General features: G+C 29.3%; 1 protein-coding gene across 2 annotated transcripts in view; it reads right to left on the bottom strand.

Moving 5' to 3' along the window:
• LOC126745129 (uncharacterized) overlaps positions 1-2866 on the bottom strand; it is a 10976-nt gene extending 8110 nt beyond the window's left edge. For both annotated transcript variants that reach the window (XM_050452853.1, XM_050452852.1), the window contains exons 1-5: positions 2718-2866; positions 2618-2663; positions 2464-2556; positions 2282-2410; positions 870-1097 (exon numbers count right to left, since the gene is read on the bottom strand). In XM_050452853.1, coding sequence (XP_050308810.1) covers positions 870-1097; positions 2282-2410; positions 2464-2556; positions 2618-2654 — 487 coding nt within the window. In that variant the 5' untranslated portion in view covers positions 2655-2663; positions 2718-2866. The remainder of the gene's footprint in view (positions 1-869; positions 1098-2281; positions 2411-2463; positions 2557-2617; positions 2664-2717) is intronic.
• Between the last annotated feature and the right edge of the window lie 11444 nt (positions 2867-14310).

Raw genomic sequence — 14310 nt, forward strand, 5'->3', positions numbered from 1 at the left:
AATAGAACATCTTTGGGATCAACTTAAAGGGACCGTTCGTCGTCGTCCTGTACAACCACAAACCTTGCAAGACTTACGACTAGCGCTGATCGAAGAATATGAAGCTATTCCTCAAGAAAGAATAAGGAACCTTATTCATTCGATGCCGCGAAGACTGCAACCTGTTATTGCTGCGAGAGGATGAAATACACGCTATTAAAATTGTTTTTTTTTTTTAATTAACTTTATGATATACCTAGTGTTTGTTTCTCCTAATAAAAATACGCTTCAAATCAGCGTTTTAATAAAAAATTTGCAGCTCGCAGCAGAAATGAGATAATGGAATTAATCAAAAATTGAAATGTTTAGAATATATCAAAGAGAACAGTATGTAAACAGAATTATTCACCTTAATTTTCCTACAGGGTCTTTTGAAATTACGTGAAAAAACAACAGTTTGTTTTACTCCTGTATAATATAGCCTAATCGAAAAATGCTACTTTACAAAATGATTTTAAAAAAACACAACAAATGTATCTAAAAACTGATGGCAAAATCGTGAGAATCTGATAAAAAATAAAAAAATTATAAAACATCAAACTTGGCCAATATTTCAGGGTGGCGGAATTTTGTGCCGGCGAGTGTATAAATCTAGTATCGTCGGTTTTGTAGGAAAAAATGCAGCATCTACACTAAGGAAACCTATCAGTGTCCTCTCTGGTCCTGAAGAAGCCAATGAATAGAAACACATGCTGCGGCGTTTTTCTTTTGATGCCTAGCCACGTAAGCAACCGTAGCATATACAGCACTGTTATTAAGACTTTTCCTTAATTAATACTTTAATATTTCCTTACTCTTAATAAAGAATTTATATACAAATATGCACTTACTTTTGCCGCACCTCACGGCACAATTAAGCCTCGATATGTTCGAATAAGTGACGTTATTGTCGCCGCAAACCGGATTGTATTGGGAGGTAGTCGGACATCTGGATTCGCATATTGAGGCCGGAGTGGTTCCTTCGCCTGGTTCGGCATTACTGTTTAACGGCCTTTGAGTTGAAACTATTGGCTGTCGATTTTGTGGTAAATTTGGATAAAAAAGGTCGTAAATGTCATCTGGAAATAGGGAGAAATTAAACGGTTTCTGAGTCTAGATGAATTATGGATTTAGAAATCCTCTTTGTAAACTTTTTTTTTGAGAGTGTAAATGAAATTCTAAGAGTTATAAATAAAATTGAGCACCTCCCCATCAACTAAATGATGTAAGAATATTACTTATTAGACTGTTTGACGATAAATGGATTGCGACACGTGGCCCGATTCGTTGGCCACCTAGGTCACCAGACCTAACCCCTCTAGATTTTTATTTTTGGGGTTACATAAAAAATGAAGTGTATAAAAAAAATACAGAACCGTTGATGAACTTCAAACACATATTAGGCAAATAATTGGATCAATAAGATAGAAGATCAATCTTAAAAGCTAGAAGACGTGTGCTTAAGTGTGCTTAGAAATGTATTGAACAAGATGGCGATGTTTTTGCTCATTTATTGTTAATTAGCAGTTTTACTTGATGTTATTTATTTCAAAGCCAACTTGTCTAAATTTGATAAAATTATTAATATCGCCATAACTTTGTTATTTTTAGGTTTAGGCTATTAGTGTAAATAAACTTTTTTATTAAGAAAATTATTATCTTTTGATTTATGTAAAAATATACAGGGGATATCATGTTTAATTTTTTTTCTGTTTTCACCATTTTAATCAACAGAAAAAATCCTACTAGTCTGCTAATTTAACCGACCCTGTATATTTAACGATAATAATATATGAAGTGATGCTTGGCTTATGCAATCGTACCTAGAGTTACAAACTTAGATAGGAATAGAGTATAGAATAGAACAAATTAAACTAAAAGTCTCTCCATACATATACATGCATTTCCGCACTCTAAATGTTGCTTGGCCGGGCCGGTATATTATTTTTCAATTTGTTCCAGAGTTTTGCATTAATTTTATTGATCTTTTAGGACTTCCAAATAATTTTCCATTTAACTCAGAATCAATCCAGAACAATTTTTGTTATGTTCTTGGAACCTGGAAATTTTTTCCATACATTTTATGGTCATTTTTTACAGCTTTCAAGCATTTTAAGCAATTTTTCCTTTTATTCCAGACCTTTGTTTTAATTTTTTTATTGCTCGCACTCAAGAACTGAAATGATCAGACGTGTATATCATATAAGAACAGACGAAAGGGCGTAATACAATTAAAAAATTAATAAAATGCAATAATTTATACCTTGTAAAGGTTTTCGTGGTCTTTGTGGCGTTGATAGAGGTCGAAAACGTCCCCAATTATTTTCTTGTCGACGTTCTTGGTCTCTCAGATCGATATCAGGATCCTCGAAAAAAATACTGTCGTCATTATCTGTAAATTTTATTATTGTTATTAATGCGATCAAATTATGTATGCACCCTTACTAAATTGCCTTTTTATTCTTGTGTTTTGGGATATATGTGCAGCATCATTATATAGCGTTTTTCCATAAGCTTCTGTTGAGAGCGTCAAGACGACTTGTCCGAAAAATATTACAATAATTAACTAGTCATTAGTCAAAAAATGCGATTTACATACCGAATAATAATATGATCCACATTTTGCAAATATTCATCACAATAAACTAAAAAAGGCTTTAATAAGTTTTAAAATTTATCAATAATAAACACGTACATACATCAAAAGATAATTTGGAAATGGCTTCTTTTACTTGCTAATTATTAAAAGACAATTCGTATGCCACAATAACACTTCTGAATAACAACAACCTGCTGTCGACCAATTAAATAGAGTGTAACTAACTTGGGTTTCCCGACTTGATTTACCAGTCTCTTCAATCTTCTTTGACAAGGTTCTACGCATTAAAATGCCACTGTAGAAGTCACTGCCGTTCAATGATAATAAAGAAATAAATTTTTAGGTTTAATATGGGGTTTCGTGCAAAACCCAGGAGTTTTTCTCATTATATTAGTCATGGGGAGGATTTTCTTTAATCATTGCAAAAGTATTGTAGCTTTCCTAAGGAAGTATATTATATGGGCCTCTCAATTTACTTATATCACGTACAAGAGAGATATTGTAACGGTGCAACGTACTAATTAATATTAATACTTCAATATTTCGTGACTTTTATTTATTAGTGTGTATGCTCTATTTTCCCCCCATAAAAACCATTTTTGCATTGGAAAAATGTCAGTATTGATAGTACTAAAAGCCTTTTGGAAATATGCAAATATTGTCCTTGATCTATTTGAGACAATAATTCAATTCACTTTTATTGGACCTTTATCTGGATGATGGTTGTGTCTAAATATTATGCTTGGATAACGAATGCCTGAAAGATTAATAAAATGACCATAAGAGCTTGGACTAATTAAGGTAAAATAACTTCTGAAATGTATGGAAAAAGTTCGGATTTCAGAAATAAAACAAACAAATTTATTACCAGTGTCCGGAATTGAATGGAAAAATATTTTGGAGGTCTAGGAGATACTAACAATTAGTCCAAGAGTGTGGAATAAATTGGAAATTTGCTTGACATATGCCGAAAACTATCATAGAAGCATGGACTAACTAACCTAAAAAGAGATGTCAAATGTAAGGAAGGAAAAATCAGATTACAGGAATAAAACGAAAAATTCCTCCCAATGCCTGGAATTAAATGGAAAATTATTTCGAAGACCTGGAAGACGTAAAAAAATAGTACAAAAGTCTGGAATAAGCTGCAAAATTGTTTGAAATGCTTGAGATCGTAGAAGCATGGACTTACTAATGTAAAAGAGTTCTGTATGGAAAAAAATCAGATTACAGGAATAAAACAAAAAATTCCTCCCAATGCCTGGAATTAAATGAAAAATTATTTTAAGTTCTGGAAAATAAATAAACTTATTCCAAAGGTCTAGAATAAATTGAAAAGCTTCAAATATCCCAAAAATTACCATATAAGCCTGGACTAACCTAAAAAAAGATGTTAAATGTATGAAAGGAAAAAATCATATTACAGGAATAAAACAACAAATTATTCTTAATGCCTAGAATTAAATGGAAAATTATTTTGAAGGCCTGGAAAATGAATAAACTTCTTCCAAAAGTCTGGAATAAACTGAAAAACTTGAAATATACCAAAATGTACTATAGAAGCCTGGACTAACTAACCCAAAAAAATATGTTAAATGTATGGAAGGAAAATACAAATTACAGGAATTATTTTTTAATGGAAAATTACTTCGAAGGCCTGGAAGTTGTAAAAAATTATTACGAAAGTCTGGAATAAACTGGAAAATTATATTGAAAGTCTGGAAAATGGAAAAAAATTAGCCCAAAAATCTGGAATAAACTGAAAAATTATTTGAAATGCTTGAGGTATACAAAACATGACCATAGAAGCATGGACTAACTAGTGTAAAAAAGTTTTAAAATATATGGAAGTAAAAATGAGATTATCGGAATAAAACGAAAAATTCCTCACAATGCCTGGAATTAAATGGAAAATTATTTGAAATGATTGAGGTATACAAAACATGACCATAGAAGCTTGGACTAAGTAATGTAAAAAAGTTTTAAAATTTATAGAAGGAAAAATCAGATTACTGGAATGAAACGAAAAATTCCTTCCAATGCCTGGAATTAAATAGAAAATTATTTCAAGGTGTGGAAAATTAATAAACTTATTACAAAATTCTTGAATAAATTAAAAAGCTTGATATATATCAAAAACTATCATAAAAGCCTGGACTAATTAACCTAAAAAAATATATCAAATGTATGGAAGGAAAAATCAGATTACAGGAATAGGACAACAAATATTCCTAATGCCTGGAATTAAATGGAAAATTATTTCAAGGTCTGGAAAATAAATAAACTTATTCCAAAAGTCTGGAATAAATTGAAAAGCTTGAAATATACCAAAAATGACCATAAAAGCATGGACTAATTAACCTAAAAAAAGATGTCAAATGTATGGAAAGAAAAATCATATTACAGGAATAAAACAAAGAATTCCTCCGAATACCTGGAATTAAATGAAAAATTATTTTAAGGCCTGGAAAATAAAAAACTTATTCCAAAGGCCTGGAATAAATTGAAAAGCTTGAAATATACCAAAAATGACCATAAAAGCCTGGACTAACTAAACTAAAAAAGATGTGATATGCATGAAAGAAAAAATCAGATTACGAGAATAAAACCAAAAATTCCTTCCATTAAATGGAAAATTATTTCGAAGGCTTAGAAAATGTAAACAATTAGTACAAAAGTCTGGAATAAACTGGAAAAATATTTGAAATGCCTGAAAGAAATAAAAAAATGACCCTGAAAGTCTGAAATAAGATAAAAAATTAATTAAAATATCTGGAAAGAAAAATATTGAATTCCTGGAATAAAAGAAAAACTTTTGGACATTTTTTTGAGGAACATTAAAAAAAACAATTTCCATGCCAATGACGTCAAATGTCTGGAATAAAATGGAACATTATTCCAAATAAGAAAAGATAAGAAGCAAAATATTCCAAAACTTAGCATTAAAAACTAGGAAAATTCAAATAAATTAAAAACTTATTTTAAATGACTGATGAGTTTTTTTCACTTTTCATTTAAGAAAGAAAAAAGACTTTTTTTCAATAAACATTGCAGTGCTGAATTTATCACTTGCATAAAATGTTTACTAATACATCATTATGATGTAAAATTCAAGCAAAGAGGAGACCTAACAGAAACTTCACAATCATCAAAGCAAAATCATCCGTGGCAACTATGATGAAGCATGAACTAGAATGCACTCAAAATAGAAGAATTTGCAACCTTGCAAAGAAAACACTACCCCAAGTAGAAAGAAACCTCCCCAGTAGAGTTTTTAGTGCATGAAACTCTCTTCTAGAACTTGTGAGTGCAGAAAATAAAAATATAATTAAAAAATAGAAGAATCCAACATAGTACGACCTACATCTAACGAATTGCAAAACGCTTATCTACTGTGATGTAAAACTAGTAAACATAGAAACCTGGAGCAAATTTAAAACTATTTTTAATGGCTAGACTTTGGCTTAGCCCATTTCCACTTCCATTTTCATTTAATATGTTTTTTTATATTAAGTGCTGATGAATTTTTCACTCACTGTTGCTACACCTTGAAATTTAGATGATCCCTTGCTTCTCAGGTCAAAAAAAAAACCTTTTTTTGCCTCAAACAATGATCCACGAAATTATTGGGTCTTCTCAATAATGCAACAATCATTCAATTATACTCACATATTTATTTTATTTAAGTACCTTAAATATAGTGCTTACATTTTTTACAAATTATTCCGCTGAGCCACTGTACATATGAACATTTATAAACACATATAAATAAATAAAATTAATTTTGATAGAGTACCAATACAAATTGGATAAAGCTACTTGTGAATACTGCATACAGGTCTATTGATCTAAAGCCATAAAGAAAGTGATATGATATTGACTGGATTGGGTCTGGGGTCGGTCGCTTCAATTTGGATACTTGCGTTAGCATTCTCCAGGTTTCACCTCCACAAAAACTAAAATTAAATACGATATAAATAAATTAAATTAAAGAGAATATGACTTCTTACATGTATTAATCTGACATGCGGTAATGAAAGCCATGCACTGGTTCTCAAACGGTGACATAATTCCGGAATCGTCGATGGCACACACGGGTCCGGATCGTAAGTCGCAATCGGCCATTTCTTCCATGCAGTTTGTATGCGGCCGCGGTGCTCTTGGGGCCGCTTGAGATCTGATTACTAGAGCACCTTAGGAGTAAATAAAGAAATAAAAGTCAATTTTATTATTAAATCAGTGTTACAATAAAGTATTACGTCACTTATAGCAAAAATCAATTTAGAAGTTACTATCTCATATATTATTAAACCTCAGCTCCTAGGTATACAAAAAAAATCTATTATACCTCAAGTAAATTATTGTATTTAAAACTTATTCAACTTAAATTAAGTATATCGAACTGTATCATTATAGACTTGAGTTCATATTTCTTTTAAATAGTCAATTAAAATAGTTATTTATATAAGAAGTGTGTACAATGGTCCTTTTTTTATGAATGGGAAAAATCAAAAATATCCAGTTAATTAACGCACTTTTCGGTAAAAAAAAAAACGTAAAAAAATTTGTTGGCAAATTATTATTTACAAGTTAAATGTCATATAAACGTCAAATTACTTTTTACGCACCAGTGTGAAACTTTACACACCCTGGGAAGTGTGTAAAGTGAGTACTTTACGCACGGTAGTAGGAAAAAATTTATTTACTTATAGGTCTTTGTTATTATTATAGTTATCTTAAATGGGACGTCCTGTATATGCTGGCATTTTCTAGATTCTACGTGAAATTCTAAGAAAATTTAGGGGGTTATATGCTATAGTTTAAATTTACCGTGATTTAGATATGAGAAAGAATTGAAAATCGGGTGTTTTTTGGCTTTCGAAGCTTATAATATAAAATTTATGTGGTTTTTAATTGAAATTAAAAAAAGTGGAATTTTTAGAACTTGATGCATGATCACTCGGATAATTTATTATTATTATTATTACTAGTAATTTTTTTATTTGTTTCAAACCTCGGAAAAATGCGGTATCCCTTGGATTAATCGGGATGCTGCTGTTCCTGGTAAAACCGGGGCGTTGCTAGTGTGGGGGATCGGGATACCCCGCATTTGATTTATTTATTGCTTACTTATATGGTACTCTTGCTGACTAAATATGTTGTTGAATTAGGTTTATGAACCATATTGTTAATATTATATGTATATTAATTTTTTGAGAATTTTGTTGTTTTTGTATGTAGCTATTTATGCTAAATAAAAATTATTATTATTACCTTTGAAGGCATTTTTTGAATCTTCCAGGAATTCGGAATAATTTTTAATTCTATTTCAAGGTTTTGAAATATTTTTTCATTTTATTTTTTTGTTTTATTCCAGGAATTTCAACTTATTTTTTTTTCCAGGCATTTCAACCAATTTTTTATCTTATTCCAGGCTTCTATGGTCAGTTGTTTCTTTTTTCCAAAGGTTTGAAGTAATTTTTCAATTTATTCCAGGCTTTTGGAGGCTTTTTTTAATCTTCCGAGTATTTAAATTTAATTCTAGGCATTTAGAACAACTTTTTGTTTAATTCCTAAAATCTGAATTTTTTTCTTCAATTAATTTCAGATCTTTTTTTACGATAGTTAATCCAGACTCATTTTCTATATATTCCAGATCTTCGAAATAAATTTCTATTTAATTCCAGGTTTTGAAAATATTTTTAAAAGAATTAATTTTTGTATCTATACTTTTCTCATAAAATAAGATAATAAATTTAGATTACAGGAATAAAAGAAAAAAATATTTCCAAATCTTGGAATTAAATAGAAATTTATTTCGAAGGTCTGGAAAATATAAAAAAATAGTATGGAAGTCTGGATTAAGTATCGTAAAAATAGATCTGAAGAGAAAAATTCAAATTTCAGGAATTAAACAGAAAATTGTTCTTAATGCCTGGAATTAAATGGAAATACATGTAATAAACTGTAAATTTTTGATTTTGGTATATTTATCAATCGTAAATAAACTGTAGAATATACGTATATCGTATACTATTCTGTTTAAGAAAGCGAGAAAATTTTGGCATTTAAAACAACGAACACGAAATTTACATAATCTGGTTTTTAAACTCGATTTGATGAAATTCTTGTGAAAAAACACTGTTTTTCGTGCATATTATTCGATATTATAACGCTGTTTTTATACGAATAATTTATATATCAAATTTAAATAAACAACGTCATTAAATTAAAGATTTTATGCAAAAACATTGTTTTTGAACAACACAACCCTTACCCCCCCACCCACCCCAAATATTTGCGTAGTAAAAAATTCTTTGGAAAAATTACTGTTTTTCGTCCATAATATTTAGTTTAATAGCACTTACTGGTAGGTAGTGTAGGGTGGGTGGGGGGGGTAAGGGCAGGATTAACAAAAAACGTATTTTTTTTTTCAAAAAACAATTGTCTAGAACAAAATGCTTTTTAATATTGTTGTTTTAATATGATGTTTCATTTTTATTGTAAGAATATCCAAAGTTTAGATTACATTGTATTGATTACATTAGGATACATTGTACTAAATAAAAAAGTACCTTTGAAAAAAAATATAACGGTTATGGTTAGAAAAATATGGCTTAGTTCAAAACACATTTAATAAGTAAATAAAACCACTATAAGTCCCGTCAATTCCAAATTTAACCTAAAAATACATTTTATCACTGAAAAATGAACTTTACCCACAAGGTTAGGTCATTTATCGGATGCAACTGAATTAATACAATAATAATTAATCTTCTTTCTAGTTCACAAGACGTCGTAACAAAACTATACCGATAAAATAGCGATTACTTATGACGGTTTTATATACAGTGTGGTCACAAATCTCGTTGCCTATTATTTAATTAAAACGTCAAGAGACATAATATGAGTGCACTTACGTTATTTTAAGCGGAATAAAAAAATGCCATGAATTTGATGTTAAAACGTAAAATAAAATAATGTGCGCTTTTAATAACTTGAATAATTACTAAATACAATTTATACCATGAAGTAAAATTAATGAGCCTTACAATGTGAAAAAACGTTCACACTTTTGACGCCCAACGTGTGGGAAAAGAAATTTATGCAACAAGTAAGTTAATCTTTTTTTCAAAGCACTTTAAGGACAAAAAACATTTAATTATATGAGTGAAAAAGGTAAAGTATTCCAAGCTAGCTGGCGCAAGGATTTTCCATTTGAAATACTGCAATTTGTGCAGAATTTGCAAAACATTTTGACCTTCCAATAGTTAATAGCTGGAAATAATTACAAAGACTTTTGGGTTAATTTAAAGATTATAGTTGGGACTTTTTCTATATTTATTAATAATATTAATTATAATTTATTCGAGTGGTCATGGAAGATCGTAAAATGCATGGAAGCAAATAAATTCAGTGTACAGGAATAAAACAAAAAAATATTTCCAAAGCCTGGAATTAAATCGAGATTTATGAAGTTTTTTTAAAATATTTATTCAACGATGGGCAAGGTATATTTATTATACTGTAAAATATACGTATATCATATACGATTCTGTTTACAAAAGGGAGAAAATTTTTAAACTCTATTACTACTATTACTAAATATTTAATGTAATTAAATTATTTTTTTATGAGAAGAATACAGGTACAATAACTATATATTTTTGTATCATCTATTATTTTCTTAAAAAGCATTTTTTCTCTGGTAATTATTTTCTGAAAAAAAAACTGTTTTTTATTAGGCCTACCCTTAGCCCCCCACCCACCCCACACACCTTACCAGTAAGAAATTGCATTCAAAAATCATTGTTTTCAAAAATAATACGTATGAATAACAGCTGATTTCATCGTTAATATCTAATCTAATAACACCGTTTATTTATTTAAATATTATACAATTATATATATGGATATTAACAAATATTTAATATAAAAACAGTGCTATAATTATTGAATTTATTTGCTTCCATGCATTTGACGATCATCCATGACCACTCGAATAATTTATCGTTACTATTATTATTATTATTAACAATAAGAAAAAGTGATTGTTGATTTAACAGCAATTCCCAAGTATAATCTTTAAATTAACGCAAATATTTTAAAAGTAATTATAATGATTTCCAGCAACTATTGGAAGGTCAAAGTGTTTTGCAAATTCTGCACAAATTCTTACAAATTGCAGTATTTCAAATGGAAAATCCTTGCGCCACCTAGCTTGGAATACTTTACCTTTTTCACTCATATAATTAAATGTTTTTTGTCCTTAAAGTGCTTTGAAAAAAAGATTAATTTACTTTAGGTATTTGTTGCATAAATTTGTCTTCCCACATGTTGGGCGCCAAAAGTGTGAACCTTTTTTCACATTTTAAGACTCATTAATTTTTCTTCCTAGTACAAATTGCATTTAAGGTTTGAAATTCGTTATGTTATTTTACATTTTAACATTAAATTCATGGCATTTTTTTATTTCGTTTGAAATGACGTGAATGCATTCATATTATTATATCTCTTGACGTTTCAGTTAAATAATAGGCAACGAGATTTGTGACCACACTGTATACAAAACCGTCATAAGTAATCGGTATTTTATCGTTATAGTTTTGCTACGACGTCTTGTGAACTAGAAAGAAGATTAATTATTATTGTATTAATTCAGTTGCATCCGATAAATGACCTAACCTTGTGGGTAAAGTTCATTTTTCAGTGATAAAATGTATTTTTAGGTTAAATTTGGAATTGACGGGACTTATAGTGGTTTTTTTTAATACCAAAACCAATAATTTACAGTTTATTACATGTATTTCCATTTAATTTTAGGCATTAAGAACAATTTTTTGCTTATTTCCTAAAATTTGAATTTTTCTCTTCAATATATTTTAGATCTTTTTTTACGATAGTTAATCCAGACTTTTGTATTAATTTTTTATATTTTCCAGACCTTCGAAAGGAATTCCTATTTAATTTCAGAATTTGGAAATATTTTTTTGTTTTATTCCTGTAATCTGAATTTATTATCTTAATTTATGAAAAAAGTATAGATACAAAAATTATAGATTTTTTTATCATCTATAATTTTCTTAAAAAGTATTTTTTTCTTAGGCAATTATTTTCTGCAAAAAAAAACTGTTTTTTTTTAGGCCTACCCTTAGCCCCCCACCCACCCCACACACCTTACCAGTAAGAAATTGCATTCAAAAATCATTGTTTTCAAAAATAATACGTATGAATAACAGCTGATTTCATCGTTAATATCTAATCTAATAACACCGTTTATTTATTTAGATATTATACAATTATGGATATGAACAAATATTTAATATAAAAACAGTGCTATTAGATTGGATAATATATACAAAAAACAGTAATTTTTCAAAGAATGTGTTACTGGGAAAATGTGTGGGGTGGGTGGGGGGGCAAGGGTTTTATTGATAAAAAAAACAACGTTTTTGCAGAAAATATTTATTGAGAATTTAATTTAATACCACTATTTATTTAAATTTAATATAGTTTTATAAATAAATATTTCCTATAAAAACAGCGTTATTAGATTGGATAATATGGACGAAAAACAGTGATTTTTCACAAGAATTTCATCAAAGATGCCTTTGATAGGATACACTTTTCCAAATCTTTCTCAGAAGCAGCATTTAATGACCTCCAAGAATTGAAAAGTAGGTACTCGCAATTTCCAGGCTTTCGGGAGAACTTCTTATAAAATCTAAGTACGTTTTGTTCCATATATTTAAATACAGTTTATTCCATGTATTACAAATCATTTTTTCATCAAAAAAATATCAGTTGGGCATATGACATTCTTTACGTTATCCAGATTTTTGGAGCAATTTTTCATGCTTTCCAGGCATTTGACCCAGTAGTTCCTTGCCCTCTAAATATAAGAAATTCATATTTTCCAGGCTTTTAGAGTTACCTTTATACGTCTAAAACATTTAAAGAAATTTGTAATTTTTTTCCATGGCATTTAAAATGCCTTCAAGTAAAAGTTAAACAAATTAAGATAAAAGGCAGTCGTATCATTTGCAAACCACTACACCCAATACGCCACAAATAGATTAAAAATTATGATGAGGAGTTGTAACTTTGAAGTATCCTATACACACAGATTAAATTGCTTTGGTCCATATGCTTAGAGCAAGATTTTGGTCCAATAACTTTGAAAATTGAAGTCTACTCACTAATTTAAATATAATGTTTAATTTTCTTTAAGAAACTCTAATGCACTCTTATATACGATTAACAATGTAGCAGCTATCCTGGAATAAATTGGATTCTGGTCTGGACTATTAACCTAGACCAGTTGCTGTTGACCAATGACATTAACAGTCACCTGGATATCCTAAATCCAACTTTAGAAGTGGATCCTAATCTGAATCTTGAACCTGGACTTTTTGCTTGATATGTCACTTAATGTCGATCCAATTAATTTTTTTCTTATAAGAAAGAAAATTAAATTTCCTTTAAAAAATCTCATTGCAACTCTTAGCACCGAAAAAAAGGATAATTTACCGGCTCGGACAAACTGCACCAATGTCTCAGTATAAATTTTTTTCCAATGAGTTCTCATTCAGTTCAGTCAAAGACTTTTTACAGGTTGTCAAAGTTGATGGTAAGGATTTTTCAATTTTTTGGACCTTTAATACAAAAACCTTCATAGCTTCGACAAACATCGTTCAAATTTAATGAAAATACTACCAAACTATTAGCAAAACTTCACGTTTTACTAAAAAATATATTTTTGATTGGTAATTTAATTGATTATTTTTTTACAGGCAGTCAAAGATGACAGTAACAATTTTTCAATATTTTTAGACCTTCGGTACAAAATCGTTCATAACTTCGGCAAAAATTGTTCAAATTTAGTTAAAATTTCACCGAACCGTTAAAAAACTTTGGACCATTTGCTCATTATCAAAATAATTAAATCCTCTAAAAAACTTTAATATGGTGAGTCTTTAACATTAACAGACACCTGAATATCTTGAATCTTAGTGAAGAAGTGGATCTCAACGGAATATGAATCTTGAACCTGGACATTTTGCTTGATATGTCACTTAATGTCGATCCAATAATTTTTTTTATTATAAAAAAGAAAGTTAAATTTCCTTAAAAAAAATCACCGGGCCAGACAAATTGCACCTCAGTATACATTGTTTCCAATGAATTTATACAGGCACTAAAAAACAAACACTTTTACTATCGGCCCGGGGAAACTGCACCAATAGAATGTTTTCTATGTCCTCGAAATAAATAAAAATTCACCGGCTCGGACAAACTGCACCAATGTCTCCGTATAAATTTTTTTTCAATGAGTTCTTATTCAGTTCAGACAACATTTGAATTGCACCAATGCAATGTTTATTAATTATCGTTTTTATTTACTCTTCAAGATCAGATGGTATACACCAGGAAAATTCACTGGCACAAACAAACTGCACCATAAAAATTTTCCAATAAACGATTTTTATACAGTTAAGAAAACTTAATTTTCCCTTAAAAAATATTTTTCAAGTTAATGATTCAACTGAAGAACTTGTTGTAGGCCGTCAAAGATGATAGTAACGATTTTTCAATTTTTTTGGACCTTCAGTACAAAAACGTTCATAACTTCGGCAAAAACTGTTCAAAGTTAGTCAAAGTTTCACCAAACTGTTTAAAAAACCTGATTTTTT

This window comes from Anthonomus grandis, chromosome 15, assembly GCF_022605725.1.
Source record: "Anthonomus grandis grandis chromosome 15, icAntGran1.3, whole genome shotgun sequence".
In the NCBI taxonomy this organism is placed as follows: Eukaryota; Metazoa; Arthropoda; class Insecta; order Coleoptera; family Curculionidae; genus Anthonomus; species Anthonomus grandis.